The 14,435-nt window shown below is 57.0% G+C and overlaps 4 protein-coding genes across 4 annotated transcripts; 3 read left to right on the top strand and 1 right to left on the bottom strand.

Annotated features, from left to right (window-relative positions):
* Positions 1-1,073: 1,073 nt before the first annotated feature.
* On the top strand, positions 1,074-4,822 carry IE81DRAFT_47715 (hypothetical protein). The gene has a single exon (XM_025517365.1). It carries the CDS (start codon positions 1,214-1,216, stop codon positions 4,619-4,621), a length of 3,408 nt encoding a protein of 1,135 aa, XP_025371267.1. The 5' UTR covers positions 1,074-1,213; the 3' UTR covers positions 4,622-4,822.
* A 20-nt stretch (positions 4,823-4,842) lies between these two features.
* On the bottom strand, positions 4,843-7,582 carry IE81DRAFT_333919 (Neutral/alkaline nonlysosomal ceramidase; the record flags this gene model as incomplete). The annotated part of the gene is made up of 7 exons (XM_025515391.1): positions 4,843-5,226; positions 5,296-5,439; positions 5,512-5,588; positions 5,653-5,863; positions 5,940-6,090; positions 6,155-7,162; positions 7,218-7,582. The coding sequence occupies 7 exons, from the start codon at positions 7,580-7,582 to the stop codon at positions 4,843-4,845; spliced, it is 2,340 nt and encodes a 779-aa protein (XP_025371266.1).
* A 1,315-nt stretch (positions 7,583-8,897) lies between these two features.
* Positions 8,898-11,001, top strand: IE81DRAFT_346042 (hypothetical protein; the record flags this gene model as incomplete). The annotated part of the gene is made up of 6 exons (XM_025515990.1): positions 8,898-9,311; positions 9,421-9,705; positions 9,824-10,030; positions 10,124-10,257; positions 10,328-10,496; positions 10,582-11,001. 6 exons carry the CDS (start codon positions 8,898-8,900, stop codon positions 10,999-11,001), a joined length of 1,629 nt encoding a protein of 542 aa, XP_025371265.1.
* Positions 11,002-12,528: 1,527 nt separating this feature from the next.
* Positions 12,529-13,641, top strand: IE81DRAFT_329076 (hypothetical protein; the record flags this gene model as incomplete). The annotated part of the gene is made up of 1 exon (XM_025515125.1): positions 12,529-13,641. The coding sequence occupies one exon, from the start codon at positions 12,529-12,531 to the stop codon at positions 13,639-13,641; it is 1,113 nt and encodes a 370-aa protein (XP_025371264.1).
* Positions 13,642-14,435: the final 794 nt, after the last annotated feature.

Genomic DNA, 14,435 nt, shown 5'->3' with positions numbered 1-14,435 from the left:
CGGGCACGCGCAGCCCGGCAAGAGCCGCGCAGGTGCACACGAATGCCGCGTCGACACTCTCGTTGAGCAGTCGTGAATCAAGGTAAAGTCACAGCAGTCCTGGCTACAGGACCGGGACTGCCTATCTTGTTTCCGCAGCATAGCATCGAAGAAAAAACACTCCATATATGTGTGATTTCAGCAAAGGCAGGCCTGTCTTCAAAAGCTATGTACAGCATCCCGGACCTCGGTTAACTGTGATGCTTTATTGTATGATCCAGTTTAGCGCAGTCGGTCGCGCGGAACCGCGGCTCCCGGCTCATGCAGCAGCCAGCATTTGAAACAAGCCATAAAGCTGAATCAATGTGACGTTCCACGCATATAAAGCAGAGGCGCACGCCGGCGCGCGCACGTGGCCCGCATCGTCGTGCTATGCGATGCACGTAGAGCGCGCAAGCCAATCCGGCGGGCGCGGGCGTGCGCTTTTGCTACGACGGCGCGCTTGGGCAAGAGCACCATGATGAGCAGCGGCAGCAGCAGCGCTAGATCGAGGCGCGCACAGCAGCGGACGATCGAAAACCCTCTGCGCGAGGGCGTTTTGAAATCAGAGCCCTCGCTGCTATTGCAGCCGCGAATCGCTCATCTTGGTGATGGACCACGCAAAACCGAGTTACTTCGCTCAGCCTGCATCTTCAACGGTAACCTCCGTACCACGAACCTCATATCTGAAATTTATTCATCGAGACCTCATTCTTGGCGCACTGCCTTGGCAACACCGCATACAGCCCCATCAATTATCCCACAGCGACTTGCTATCCAACTGATGGTCGATCCTAGTTGTAGTGCCTACTCGCGCTTCTCCAACCACAACGCGGCGTCTCTGGCTGCCGCCCGCTCTGGCCAGCTTGTCGGCCAGCTGATTCTCTTTCTCGACAGCAGCGACAGACCTCCCTAAGGTTGCTCAATCGAACTCCCGGCGTCAAGTCTCGTCAGGCGTGCCCTCGACATTGGGACGTCTGTGCGTAGCCTTGCTCTTCTCTGCCACCCGAAAGATCCTTGGCTGCTCTGCATGATTTGCCCTCATCCAGCCTTGCGTCTGCACCTCCTCACGTGGCCCAGAGTAGTCTGCCTGCAGCCCTAGGCGCCGTCAGCAAGACTCGGGCTGCTTGACGAAGTGCTCGTACTTCGTTCTCCGCTGCCTATCAATCGCCAGGCGAGTAGCAGCTCTTCCATCATGGCTCTCAAGACCGCCCTCCATCTGCGCGGTCGATCATCCAACGATATCCACGGCAGCATCCTGCCCACAGACCATCGTACAAGTCCGCCCGTTTCTCCTGCTCCGTCTGGCACCAACACGCCATCACGTAGTCAGTCGCTTTCACGTGGCGCTGTGGACGCTGACGAGCCGGATCTGACTGGTCGTCAGCCCAAGCGCTCTAGCTCGTTTGGTCGTGGTCTAGGCTTGAGCGCACTCGCGGGCCTCAGCAAAGCGACGGACTCGGTGCAATTGCCAGCATTTGCTCGCCGTTCAGGACATGCCAGCAATGCAAGCGACGGTCTAAGAACGCCCCCGGCCTCTTCTGCGCAATCGAATGGGTATTTGAGCGCGCACCAAGCTCCTACAAACGGATCATTAGCCGCTGTTGGCAATCCGGACCCCGGCCACATTGCTCAATTCAGTCTTCGTCTGAGCGAGCTGGTCAACAAGGCCTTTCAGCCCGTTGCCACGACATCGCCGCCAGCTGCAAGTCTGAGCGCTGCTGTCGGCGCCGTCGCGGGACCAAATCGTGGCGCACCATCGGCACCGCCGCTATCTGCCGTCACATATGATCGTCGGCCGCTTCCCCTCGCCGCACGCGTTCAAGAGCTGGCCAAATTGGTGACTTCTGAGCTTCGCTATGCCGCTGGCATCGACGACTACTTGTTGCGAGCCGTCAGTCGCGCAGCACTCAAAGCGCTCAGTCTGTTCGTCGATCGCATGGATGCGCTCCTAGTCTCGGCTGCAAGAGACGTCGGTGCATCCTTTGTACCTCTCAACGCGAAAGACGGGACCCAGCCGCCAGCAGCCATGGAGTACAATCTTGGACTCGTCGCTCTGCTCTGGATCGTCGAAGATGGCCTCGAACGCTGCGTGGAGGGCGATGATCGCGCAGGTGCGACCCATGTTATCAGCTTCGATCCACTGCCGGCATTTGTTGCCGAGATTCTTGCCCCTGTACGCCAGCGCATGGAGAGATCCATTCTGCACATTGTCAATCCTCTGCTGGCCAATCTCAAAATTGGTCTCATCGGCTCCATCGCTCAAGCCGTGCCAACGCCATTTGACCGCACAGCGTCGTACGTGAGCCTTGGAGTAGCTGCAGCCACATCGACCACCGCCATTCACTCGCCAGCTCCAGCAAAGGGTGGGTCAGCGCAAGGCCCGACATGGGCAAAGGACTTTGAGGGCCGCATGGAAGGCGCTCGACGCTTGCTTCTGCCCCGGCTAGAAGCGCGATGCGGTCTGGATGGCGAAGGATGGTACGTGAGCCTGGCTGTTCAGATGATCTGGAAAGGCTTGCTGCGCCTCACGGCAAGGCCTATGCCTCCGCCTGCATCTCTCATGGATCCTTCGTGCAGTAGACCGAACGTCGATGACGCCAGCAAGACGCGCAATCCCACCCCCGCGCAATTGACGTCAGCTCTGAAGGTGGTTGCTGGTGTTGCCCGGGGTAGGAAACGTGAAGATGCGCTCGCTTCCTCTGGACGCGCAACTCCTGCTGCGATGCTCGATGCGGCGCACGAATCTCCACCGTTGAAGCCAGCAAGCTCGCCTCCCCACACCTCCAAATCACTTTACGAGCACGGAGCTGGCAGTCCGCTGGCACCTCCACAGACTGTGTGCGCACGCGCATCCGCCCTGCAAGCAGCCGACTTTGTCGCATTCGAGCGATGCATGCAAGGCTACGCGCAGGGTTTCGCGCCGACCGCGCCAGGGCCGAGAGTGCCCCCAGCCGGCGCGCCCAAGGCCGATATCGTCGCTCTCGAGGACGACGAGGCTGATAGCGAGGGCGACGACTCGGATGCGGATGAGCTCGCCCGAGCAGCTCTGGCAGAAGCGCTGCAAGCCATCAGGTCTTGTGCTATTGTAGCTGCTCACCTCGACAGCTATCCTGTCGCGGTGCTCAACGTCTTGCGCATGGCGCGAAGTTGCCAACCAGGAGAGACCCAGACATCCACTGCGAGCGGCATGTCCACACCAACGAGCGTTGTGACTGCGCCTGCTGAAGTCTGCCGAGCGTTGAAGGCGATTCCGCCGCTGCTGCTTCTGCATCTAGTGTACGCTCGCATGCCCCGCTCATCCGTGTTTGAGAATGGACAACGAGGCGCGAACGACGAGGCGATCCCGCGAATACCATCACCGCCCGAGCTCTTTGGCCTATCTTGGACCGACTATTCGAAAGCTCTCGGCGGGTTTGCCAGCGGAGAGACTTGGGCCTCGGCTTGTGCGTCTGGTTGGTCCGATGGGATCGAGGGAGCTTGGAAAGCTTGCAGCACAAAAGTAGCGCAGTTGGAGGCCGCTCTAAGACAAGCTCAATCCGAGCTCACCAAATCGCAGATCAATTCGAACGCACCCGACAACGTGGCGCCGCCAACCTCGCCTGGCTTGCGTCAGGGTCTTCCGGAGGCTGCGCAACGTACAAAGAACGCAGAAGCAGCGTTGAGTCACATGAGCGCAGCGAGTACCCCAGCGTTGAGCAGACAGTCATCCATTGCGGAGCACAGCGACCATTCCGTGGATACGACGGACAGCATGACACTTTCCATGTCTGCTCTGGATGCGCAGCAGGGCCGCGGCGAGCCGCTTCAGCAGTCGGGAGATGCTTCTGCCGAGGTCGCGCCTGGGTTTTCTCACCTCACCTCGGTGATTTCTGCTCCTGGCATGGCCACGGGAGCCAAAGGGCCGCGCTGGAATCTGCTCAAACGATCGCATCTCGGCAAGACTGGTCGCGATGCTGCCGGCACCGCCGTCAATGGTAGCTCTTCGCCCAGCCCTGAGCAAAGCCCACCATTTGGTCCTGCAGGCGACGGCAGCGCTACCTCCACCTCGAGCGCCGCACATGGCGAGGGCAACGCTCGACGCACTCCGTTCTGGCGAACAAGCTCGACAGGTCACCAAGCAGGCTTGCATCTAGGTGCTAACCAGCCGCACGAGAATGGGACCACAGGCAAGGCGCACGCACCGACAGCTTTCCGCATTCCTGGCCTATCTTCTGCATCCAGATCTCACTCTCCTCGTGGCAAGGTCGATGGCGCCACGTCTCCTGGTATTGTGACCGAGCTATCTCTGGAGGCGCTGGACAGCGATTCCAGGCGCGTTTCGGGCGATCACCTTCATCCAGCAACTCAAAAAGCTCAGGAGAGCATCGCCCACCTCGGCGCAGAGAAAGCTGCCGTGCAGACCGAGCTCGCATCGCTCGACTTGCTCGCACGGACCGCCGAGTTCGTATCGCGTTCTAAAGCGGCACTGGCTCAAGGCGTTGCGGACGGCGCTTTGACCATCGGCACACCCGCACTGGACTCGCAAGTGGCGTCAGCACCAAGTGTATCCACCCCACCCGTCGACCCTCGACTCTCTAAATTACGCTTTGCGGAACAGTGACCGCATAACGCTTACGTCTTAGGAATGCCTTGCTGTTGAATCAATATGCTCATGTGCGACCCGGCGCTTGATCACCCGAGCCTTGCGTTCATGACAGTCCATCAGTTTGTTGAGAGCAAGTATGTACATGTTACATTGAAGCCGACTAGGTTCGCTGGGGCGGGTCGTGAGAGCAGTGACCGAGACTAGACCTGGAATGTCCACGCATCAAATTTGACCGCTCAGACGAGTCTGAACTCATCCGTGATGCCTTCCACTTCTCGAATCTTGCCAGTAAAGGGTTGCTTGGCGTTTCCGCGATATACGAGACGATAGACGCCCAGAGCATCCGTCTGGTCGGGCTTCCACACGATTTCCACCGAGCTGCTGCCCCTAACGCTATTGGTTCTCTTCCACCTGAAGATGGTCGATGGATGCGCATCTGTGCGGTGTGTCCTCCACGATGCGCCCAGCTGCTGTTGGACCTCGAGAAAGGTGCCTTCTGTGCGCAAGTCGTTGCGCGGATTGGCTCCCGCAAATCGAGCAGTGATGGATGGACGAGAGGATAGCTCGTACTGCGCTTCTGGCTGGACCGTCACATCTCCAATGCTTTTGCCAAAAGGTGCCTGAGAGCGAGTGATCTCTTTAGCATGCAAGCTTGCTCTTGCCCCCCCCCCCTCGACCATGCTACTCACAGCATCATACACCACCCGCTTCTCCCCCATCTTGAATGCTCGTCCAATGTTGCTCGGTGCAAGTTCTCCGGGCGGGATCATGCCCGCAGCATCGTCGTTAGTGAGAGCAGGCACCAAGACGTTGGCGTAGATGTGGATATAAGCCTAAGCGAGCGTGGGTGGTGGTGGTCAGCGCGAGCGCGGTTTCAATCACTAGAGCACATCGACACTACCCACCTCTAGCGTGTGTGGCCCAAACAGCGTCGAGCCGCCTTCATATCTTTGCGCTGCATACTCTTCGATGGTCGTCACATCTGCGATGAGAGAGCATGTCAGTACATCTATCCATGTGCCGATATCGCCCTTGTGTGAACTTACAGTGACCGTAGGTGTTGGCTGGACCGGTCAGCAGAACGATGGGCTCGTCTTCGATGCCCAGGACGCGTATGCTGTCGCGCACACGGTCCTTGATACGCCTGCCAGCCATCGTGGTGAATTCGCCCGGCACGACAAGAATGAAGACTCTGCCCGCGCGAAGAATCTGTGCCTCAACGATGCCGGCGCTAGGTCCCCAGTCGTACGGTGCGTGCTATGTGAGTTGACGTAAAATGACTCTGTAAGATCCCTTGCGCATGACAACGACGTCATCCTTCTTACCAGCTCACCTGCTCTCCAATATTCAGAAGGATGCGCTTAGGACTTTGGCAAGCAACCTGCTCCTTGCCAGGACGCATCACCAGCGTTCTTATCGCGGCCCAAAGAGGGTTGGTGGGCATCGTATCGTTGGTGCCTTGCGTAAAGTCGAAAGGACCGGGCCTGCCGACAAGGCGCATGTAGAATTGAGCAGGTTTCGCAGCGCACCACTTCTTGTGCGACTCACCCATCCGTCGTGCCGCCAGCAAAGCCATAGCCAAGCGCTGCCGGGCAGGTCCTGACCCGCGTCCCATTCGGTAAGACAAAGCTAAAGCCGTCGGCACCACCGAGGGCTACATTCCATTTGACAGACCTCACTTCTCCGCTTATGGGATTGTCTTTGAGTTCCAAAGACTTCGCTTCGGCGTGCGAACGTATCTGCCGGCCGTGATCGTGAGAGCTGTGGAGTCCGAGAATGTTCATCGCAGAGTCTCGTTGCAATCCGGCAATGACTTGATTCCCACTCCAATCCCAACCACCAGTCATGCTCTCGTTGAGGAGATCCAAGTCTCCCCAAGTAGGCGGCCTACCTCTACAACTTTGGCTTCTCTCCTTGCCCCTCTTGTTTGGACAGGTAGAACTTTCGAAATCGCACAGCTCGCCAGTCGCATCGCAGTATGCACCTCCAGTGTTCGGTGTCGTGTCGCCCACGCTTCCTTGCGCAATGCCAGCGATGAAACTACCTTGGCGCGAGGCAAGCGTAGGGTCAAATTCCAGCTGCAGAGCTGCGAGGCCCTTATTATCCCCGGATGTGAGCGTGTTGTTTTCGTAGAGGGACGTGCCGTGGACAGCGTAGACTGAGAGCACGCCGGTGTTTCCTGCCACTTCCTTTACGGACGCATCGACAAATTCAAGCAAAGCAAATTCATCGTCGGTGTCGCTGTCATATAGCTGACGCTCCTCGAGCGGATTTCGAAGGTATGCACTAGCACTACGGTTGATGTGCGCGTTTCGTAGCGTTGTATTGCCAAATCGAATCGAAGGCCAGGTCGACGTGTCCGAGTGGTGCGCATTTGCTGACACGAGGTCTCGAGACAAGACCATCGTCCGCGCGACGCGCTTTTCGTAGTCGTCGTGAGCGAGCAGGATGGAACGAACGGTGCCTTCGACGATGGCATCGAAGTTTTGCTGGACGATGCCCAGCGATGAGGTCTGTACGATGAGCGCATTGATGAATCCTCCAGCACCAGAGTGACTGATGAGACGGGGCGTCAGCTAGCGAGAGTGCGTCACAAGCACATTCAGCTCACCTGTGCGTCCCAGTCCAGGCAAAGTTTCTTTCCCCATAGACGTCGGGTAAGACCTCTCTGAGCTTCTCGACGACAGCTCGTCTGATGCCCGTATCTCCCATGCACAGGTCCGAGTTCACAATCACCCATCGCTGCTTCTTTCCATCGTTTGGATCCTGCTCCCCCGCACTCGGATGAGCGAAAAGGCCCCAAGCGAATAGCGCCCTTCGTACACGTCGCAGCAGATCGTGCGTGGTGGTGTATACCGATCCGGTCCGGAACGCGATGCTGTCGTCGTCACCGACATTCCCTAGCACAAATGCTCGAGAGTACTGCCTGTATGCCAGGCCCGTATTGGTCTGTGACGAGGAAGCATACCCCATCATGTTTGTCTCGACGATGGGCCCTGCGCGAAAAGGTGAGAAATGCAGCCGTGAGCTCGAGACTGCTGAATCTCAAATGACGACTCTGTTCACCAGTAATGTCTGCCTTGCCGATTCCAAAAAAGATTCTTTCGCTTGCTTGTTTCCGTGCTGACCCCTCGGTATGCTGCAACCTCCCACCCTTTAGCAACTTTAGAGCAGCCTCTTCGCCACTCGCATTCAGTTGGTCAGTGTCGTAGAGTCCGAGGCGCAGCTGGTCAGCTTTTGCTGCGCAAAGATACACCAGAGCCACACAAGCCAGTGATGCCAGAGCGAATGTGACTCTTCTTGTTGACGATGTCGACCATCGGGACGCGCCTCCTTTGGACTTCTTGTCCGCCTGAGAACGTTTCTCCACTTGCTCCGACGCGAGCAAAGGCAGCTCCGCCTCGGTCGGTGCTTCCGACTTTCTCGTGACTCCCATGGTGGGGGCGAGGTGTGCAGCTCGTTGGAGTCCTGAGTCTGACGGGCTCAGATTGTTCGCAGCCTTTACCTTGCTGGACGGCGGTGCTGGAGGTGATGTGCACGGTGATGAAGAGAAATGCGCACTGTCACGCACGCCCCGCTTTCAAATTGTTTCCACTCGCAACTTGCAGACTCGTGCTGACTGTGGAGTCGCGCTGCGCGTGGCTGTGTTACTGCGCATTCACGCGCCCGCGCCCCTGATGCGGCGCGAAAGTTAATTGCTGGCTCCTCAAAACATGTCTGACCGCGGCGTGGGGATGATCACCAAGGGTCCTCTGAGACTGTGACTCCTGACAGCTGTTCAGGATCGCACAGTCCTCATACGAGGAGCTGATTATGCGCACTGCTTTCTATGCTTCATCAGTCAACACACGCCGTGCAAGGGCCCACCTATCGTTGACCCGTTTTGCTCGAGGATTATGACTCTTGAACTTTTTCAATCACGAATAAAGTCATCCTGAGCTGACATGACTCATTCAGAATTGGCATCTCTCGCGGCGGGCAACACGTGATGCGACGCGCTCCTTCTGGTGTTTCGAGGTGTCACTTTGCATTCATTCAAATGATTCAATTCAAGAGAAAAGTTCTTGAGTGATTCGATCATTCAGCATTCACCTTACCTATCAACGCACTCGATCGCTCCTGCGCTGTCTTGCCTCACAGCACCTGACGCACGTGGCTCAGTCTTTCGTCAGGATAGCGATAAGGGGCATAGATACAGCCAGCTAGGCGAGACGAACCTCTTGCTCGTGGTGAACAGCTGGACGTCGACTGGCAGCTGCCCTCCTCGTATCCATCAACTCCGATTGGTAAGATGTCCGCTGCGAACTCCGAGCGCAAATCTCTTCGAGCCTATCTCTCAAGCCTTGAAGACTTTCAAGAGGCGACAAATACTCGTTCAAGCTACACGAGCGGACCGAACAGTGCTCTTGCAGCTCACTATTCCGATTTGGAGCCTCTCAAGCTATCCAACCCTCTGGCCTATGCCGATCACGTCAGTTGGTGGGATAGTACTATACAAGATGTAGCTTGGCACGGCGCAGCACGGCGCTCAGTCCAAGGGAAGTCGAGGGATGTGATACGCTCAAAAGCAGCTACGCCAGGCACAGCAACGTCCACCAGCGCACCTGGAGATGTGGACAGGCTCATCTTCGACCTTCGGCCCGAGGATGACCCGGAATGGGAAGTGGACGATGTTGGACGACCACTGGGCATGGGCACAGCTGTAGTGAGTACTCTCTCTCGGTCCTATGGGCGCCCGCACGGATTCCCCGACGGTGGGGGCTATGCTATACGCGTACGTTAGACGCTCATAATGTGTTCCTCACTCGTCGCAGCTCGAGCTCTCCAATCAACAGCGTCTCATTTCCCTAACCAACTTCCAACGATCCCCTGCACAGATATCAGGTCCTGCCAGATCATCCACGGCTGGACAAAGGAGCTGGACATTCTCGCTCAAGACTCCAAGTATATCAAACGTCGCTTCGCTCGTAGGCAGTGCTGTCACATACCCCGTTCAGTGGGCTGCTTCACACTTTCGCTCAGAGGAAGACTCTCACGATGCTTCCGCCAGGGATCTCGCTGAGGCGCGGGGTAGGTGGGTGGTATGGAGCAATCTCGAGGTGAGCCATAAGTCAAGTATCCGCGTGAAACTGCTGAGCTGCCAAATCATGCGCTTTCCTGCTCGTCCAATGCTCACTGCTGAGTCTCGATCTTCGCTCTGCTCTGCCACCAATTCAGAAAGCTGCTTCGGCAGTGTTGTCTGCACATTTTGCACGAGCAAGGCTGTCGCCCATAGACTCGCTCTACTCGAGGTCAACATTTCGTTCTGCGCTGTTGCAGTCTCTACGAGATGGAGAACCATCGGTGGTCCTGAGTGAAGCGGATGAAGCTGTGCTGTTGAAACACCTCGAAAGAGACCGCAGAGTCGCATTGATAGATGGCGATGTGAGTTGGCAGGCGGAGGCGATGCAGGTGCAGATGCTAGTAGGAACCGTAGTTTACCATCTGTCCACTGCGACATGGATCTCGCTCGCTCAGGTTATCAAGATGGCACATGCGGTCGACGAGGCTGTGCCTCCGATCACAAAGGAAGAAAGGGGAGCGGTGGAGCTTCGGTCTACGCATGCAAAGCTTGAGCAGCAGGTCGACGAGCTGAAGGAGCGCATCGAAGAGTGAGCCTTGCCGCGATGCATGAGTCGTCATCACGCCTTCCGAACTCACACCTTCAGATGCTCGTCTCAGGAAAAGCGAACGCATATCTGCTTCGCTAAAGACAAATCAGAAACAGCAAGCCAAGTTTCACCTGCGATCGCGGAAGCAGCTGGAGGAGCTGCTGGACCAGCGCCTCGGTGCACTCGATACTCTCGGCAATGTTTTGCTCAAGCTTGAGCAAGCCGCTGGAGACGCCGAGGTGAGTATTGAAGTTTCGGTGCAGGTCTTGAGGCGGTCCTGGCTCAAATTATATTGCATCCGAACCCGGCGTGCACCCTGCGCAGATCATCAAGTCCTACGCGCTGGCGACGCAGACCATGCGCGCTCTGCTCTCCCAGCCAGCTCTTCAGAGAGATCACGTCGACTCCACCTTGGAAGAATTGTCGGACGCGTTGGCCGAACAGAGCGAGGTCAACGAGGCGGTTCGTGCGGGCGGGGATGATGCCCGAAGAGCAGCTACGGGCAAAAGCATTGCTGACGAAGAAGAGGAAGAAAGGCAGTTGGAAGAAGAGTTCAAGGCGCTCGAATTGGAAGAGAAGTCCAAGGAGGCGGACTCTTTCGACCCGCGACAAGCAACGGAGAAAGCGACGGCTGAGCATCGAGAGGCGGTCGAGCTGCCCGACGTCCCTGCTTCTACCGTGGGACAATCAAACGCGGCGAAGGGGGACTCGAAGGCGCAGGAACACGCGATGCTCGAGAATTGAGTTGGGTATCTTTGGCCTTTCAGCGGCTCACTTGCCCTCGATGGGCCCACCACGATGTGTGCTCAGGCTCGACCACTTGCAGCAATTTTGGACAATATACCACGGCCACTCGGGGTCGCAGCGAGAATCAAGCATTCACGATCGGACGGTCGGCACATTTGGATGATGTTTTGGTCTCGGAAGCCCCGGCGCTAGGTCCAGGGTCTCATCAAGGTCAGCAGGGAACTCGCCATACCGTTTGTGCAGTGACGCTCGACGTCAGGCCCTGTGCGACCGCAATCCACCACCTCTAGCGCGAGCGATTTCATCGTAGCTTTACAAGCCACTCACCGAGACTTTGACGCAGCCAGCCAATCCGTTGCACGATTTCCACTAAGGATTTGAAGCGAGCTCAACGGCCAAATTACGGGTCGATTGATCCTCCCGGAGGACCTGTCGTTGTGCGCTGTAGTGTCCAGGTGTGCCAAAGTGCTGCACTTTGTACAAATTGCCACTTCTCGCGGTCTGTCTCGAAAGACAGAACCGCAAGACTTTGGAGGGCAAGCCTGCGCAAGGTTCGCTGATGCCCGTGTCCAATCAAGGCTCCGCGTGAAGCACAGGGCCTCCGCATCGGCATTCTCCCACGTCGAGCTCAGCATTTGCTCAAAGCTGATCAGAGCATAGCTCCTGGTTGAATAGAGAGCAGACCTGAGCACGGCCATATCCAGTCAGGCACGAGAGTGAAATTGCAATCAATTTGGGAAGCCAACACCGAGAGCGACCATCAAGAATGGGTGCAAAGCGCCTGCAGCGCGAGCGCGTCATCGGGCATTGCCTTGACGCCGCTTTCAAGCAAGCTCGCATGCTCAGAAAGAAATCGAGGAGATCGACCAAGTCAGCGGACCGAAGCCAGAGGCGCTTTGCGCCGAAATACACATCAGCCTAGAGGGGTGCCCGCTACACCGCGCCTTTGCTCCGGGTGATTGCCATTGACGATGCATCGTGTTTGGGCGGTCTATCGGATCCTCGGTAGATTTCAGCCAACGCGATGGACTCTGACTGCGCCTTTTGGGAATCTGCGTTACGATTGCCAGCACGTGGTGCGCGATCAGTGCGGCAGGATTCCGTACCGATAGAGTTTCGATCTTTAGCTAGAGAGACTGGTGCATACATGCTCTGCGTCAAACCTCCAGGACAATGTCTGCCTCTCACTACCTTGCGTATGGGAATTCTGGTCATTCAAATCGATTGCCACATCGCGGCTTCGAGAGCGTCTCAGTAAGATCGAGGTGCTGACCACTGCAGATGCAGCCGCAACACACGAGGAGAGGAGAGCTGCTACACTGCAAACCAGCTTTTGCAGGTACTCAGCCTATAGCGTGATGCATTCCTTGATCGCCTTTTAAATGCGCTCATCCATGAGCCACCTCAATCGGATCATCTCCTCACCGACCTTCCCTCGCCGAATCATCCCTCCTCGATCACCCCTCCGCAACGTCACCCACCCCCTTTTCCCCTTTCAAGCCCCGCCTTTCAAATCAAGACACCATGCCATCGTTCATGCAATGTTTGCTGCATGCCAGCGTGCTGTGTGCCGTGCTCACGAGCACCGTGAGCTTCGGAGCCCCTCTACCTCCGACGTCCACTCAAGCACTTGCCACTCGGACTTTTGCACCATCTGTTTCGGGCTCATCGGATGCGACGTCTTTCATCCGCAGAAGTCCTACCAAACTGTCGGACGAGGAGGAGGATGAGCGAAGCAAGCAAAAAGATCGAAAGCATGGCAAGAAAATAAGAAAGTATCCGGGTGGTGCACTCCTGACACTCCTCGAGGAGCAACCGCTCCGCAATCCCTTCTATGGACCAAGGAGTGACAACAGTGTTCAAGAAGGTACGCAAGGTCTCGATGCTCGCTCTCCGATGGTCGACGAAGGTCCTTTTCTAAATCTGCCGTTCGGCCACGGCGCGAAGCCAGACCCTGGCGCCGAACCGGTAGACAACAATGCCGCAGCATGCAGCAATTACAAGAAGTTTTGCAAGAAGTCGGCAAATCGCAAACTGCCCGCGTGTCAGCAATACCATTCGAAGGACTCTGTGTGCAAGAAGAAGCCCAAGGCCGAACACTCGGCGATGCCACCGAACATGATGACCCCTCCGCCGGTCGTCGTGAAGCCGGCTCCCGGATCTCTTCTGGGACTATGCCGTCGCAACGGCCAGACTGGACCATGCTGGGGTGGCAATGTTCTTGACAAGCGCGCTCGATCGGTGATCGCGAAGCTCGGTAGTCTGAACAGCAGACCTGGGACGGCCGACATCGCCAAGGTCTTTCGACGAGGTCTAGCTGCTGCCCGCAATGCTGTGGCTCCATGTCGCCGTTCGGAAAACGGCTGCTGGACCGAGGAATTCGGCATCGAGGGAACGACGCGCTCGTTTCTAGAGCCTCTATTTGACCGCTACAGACGCTTCGCGTCCCTTGCAGTCAATACGATCAACCCACTTGTTCGCCGCACGCCAGAGGTCCACCGAGCGCTCCACGGCGAAGACGCGCCAAACGATGTCAAACGCAGCTTTCTCGAGGCCTTCTTTGGGCGCACTGCAGCCAGCGCCAACATCACGGTGCATCCGCTCAGTCGCCGTGCGCTTCGCAACGGCCGTCACTAAGAGCTCTTCGGACGCAAGTTGATGACTCGATGAATTCTCCACGACGGTCCATTCGTGCCGACCAGTCAAGCTGGCCCCTCCCCATCTACTTCTCTTCAAAGTCGCTCACACAGGGCGATGTCAGCCTCGCGTGTCTCCAGAGGCTTTCTTGACGCTTTTATTTTTAGATCTCTTTGGTGCCTTGAGTACACTTTTGGACACTGTTCACTGGTGTTAATCTTACCTTCTTTCCTCAACACTTCCTAGGACTACAAGGTCGAGCGCCGTGTACTCCGAGTCGTAGGCTCTATCTTGTTTTACGCGCTTCGTCGCGGACCATTTACCCAATCGATGTCATTTTGCCCATTACAGAGTGGATCACTAGGAATGGAAGATCTGCGTGGCGGTCCATCTGTAATCCTTCCCAACACTTGGCGAAAGCTCTAGAACAGACTTTCACGACTGAGCGTCAGGTCCGGCCCTCGCTTGTTGTACGGTACGATGGTGGCTGCATTCAATTCCACCCGTCAAATTGGCAGCCCCCAGCACGGAAGGAAAAGTTTGCCACACTCCCGCCGTAACTTTTCCAGCTTTGATTAGCGCGTTGTTTGATTGGCTAGCATGTGCCGTGGCCATATGCACCTGGCCAGTGAGCGTCTCTTCATTAGCGAACGGCGAACCGATGCGGTGTCTCAAGGAATCGAAGCGGGTGTGGAATGGATGACTGTCAGGGTGCTGCCCGCAGACGTTGCTGAACGTGCCTGCTGCTGCTCGCAGGGTCTGCCAGGGCGCCATAAGAGGGGGAAGACGGCATG

This window comes from Ceraceosorus guamensis, assembly GCF_003144195.1.
Source record: "Ceraceosorus guamensis strain MCA 4658 unplaced genomic scaffold IE81scaffold_14, whole genome shotgun sequence".
Lineage (NCBI taxonomy): Eukaryota > Fungi > Basidiomycota > Exobasidiomycetes > Ceraceosorales > Ceraceosoraceae > Ceraceosorus > Ceraceosorus guamensis.
This window is presented reverse-complemented; position numbering and strand designations above follow the sequence as displayed.

What these genes read in the sequence shown, in the direction of transcription:
- IE81DRAFT_47715 (XM_025517365.1), top strand. Translation starts at nt 1,214, where the DNA reads ATGGCTCTCAAGACCGCCCTCCATCTGCGCGGTCGATCATCCAACGAT.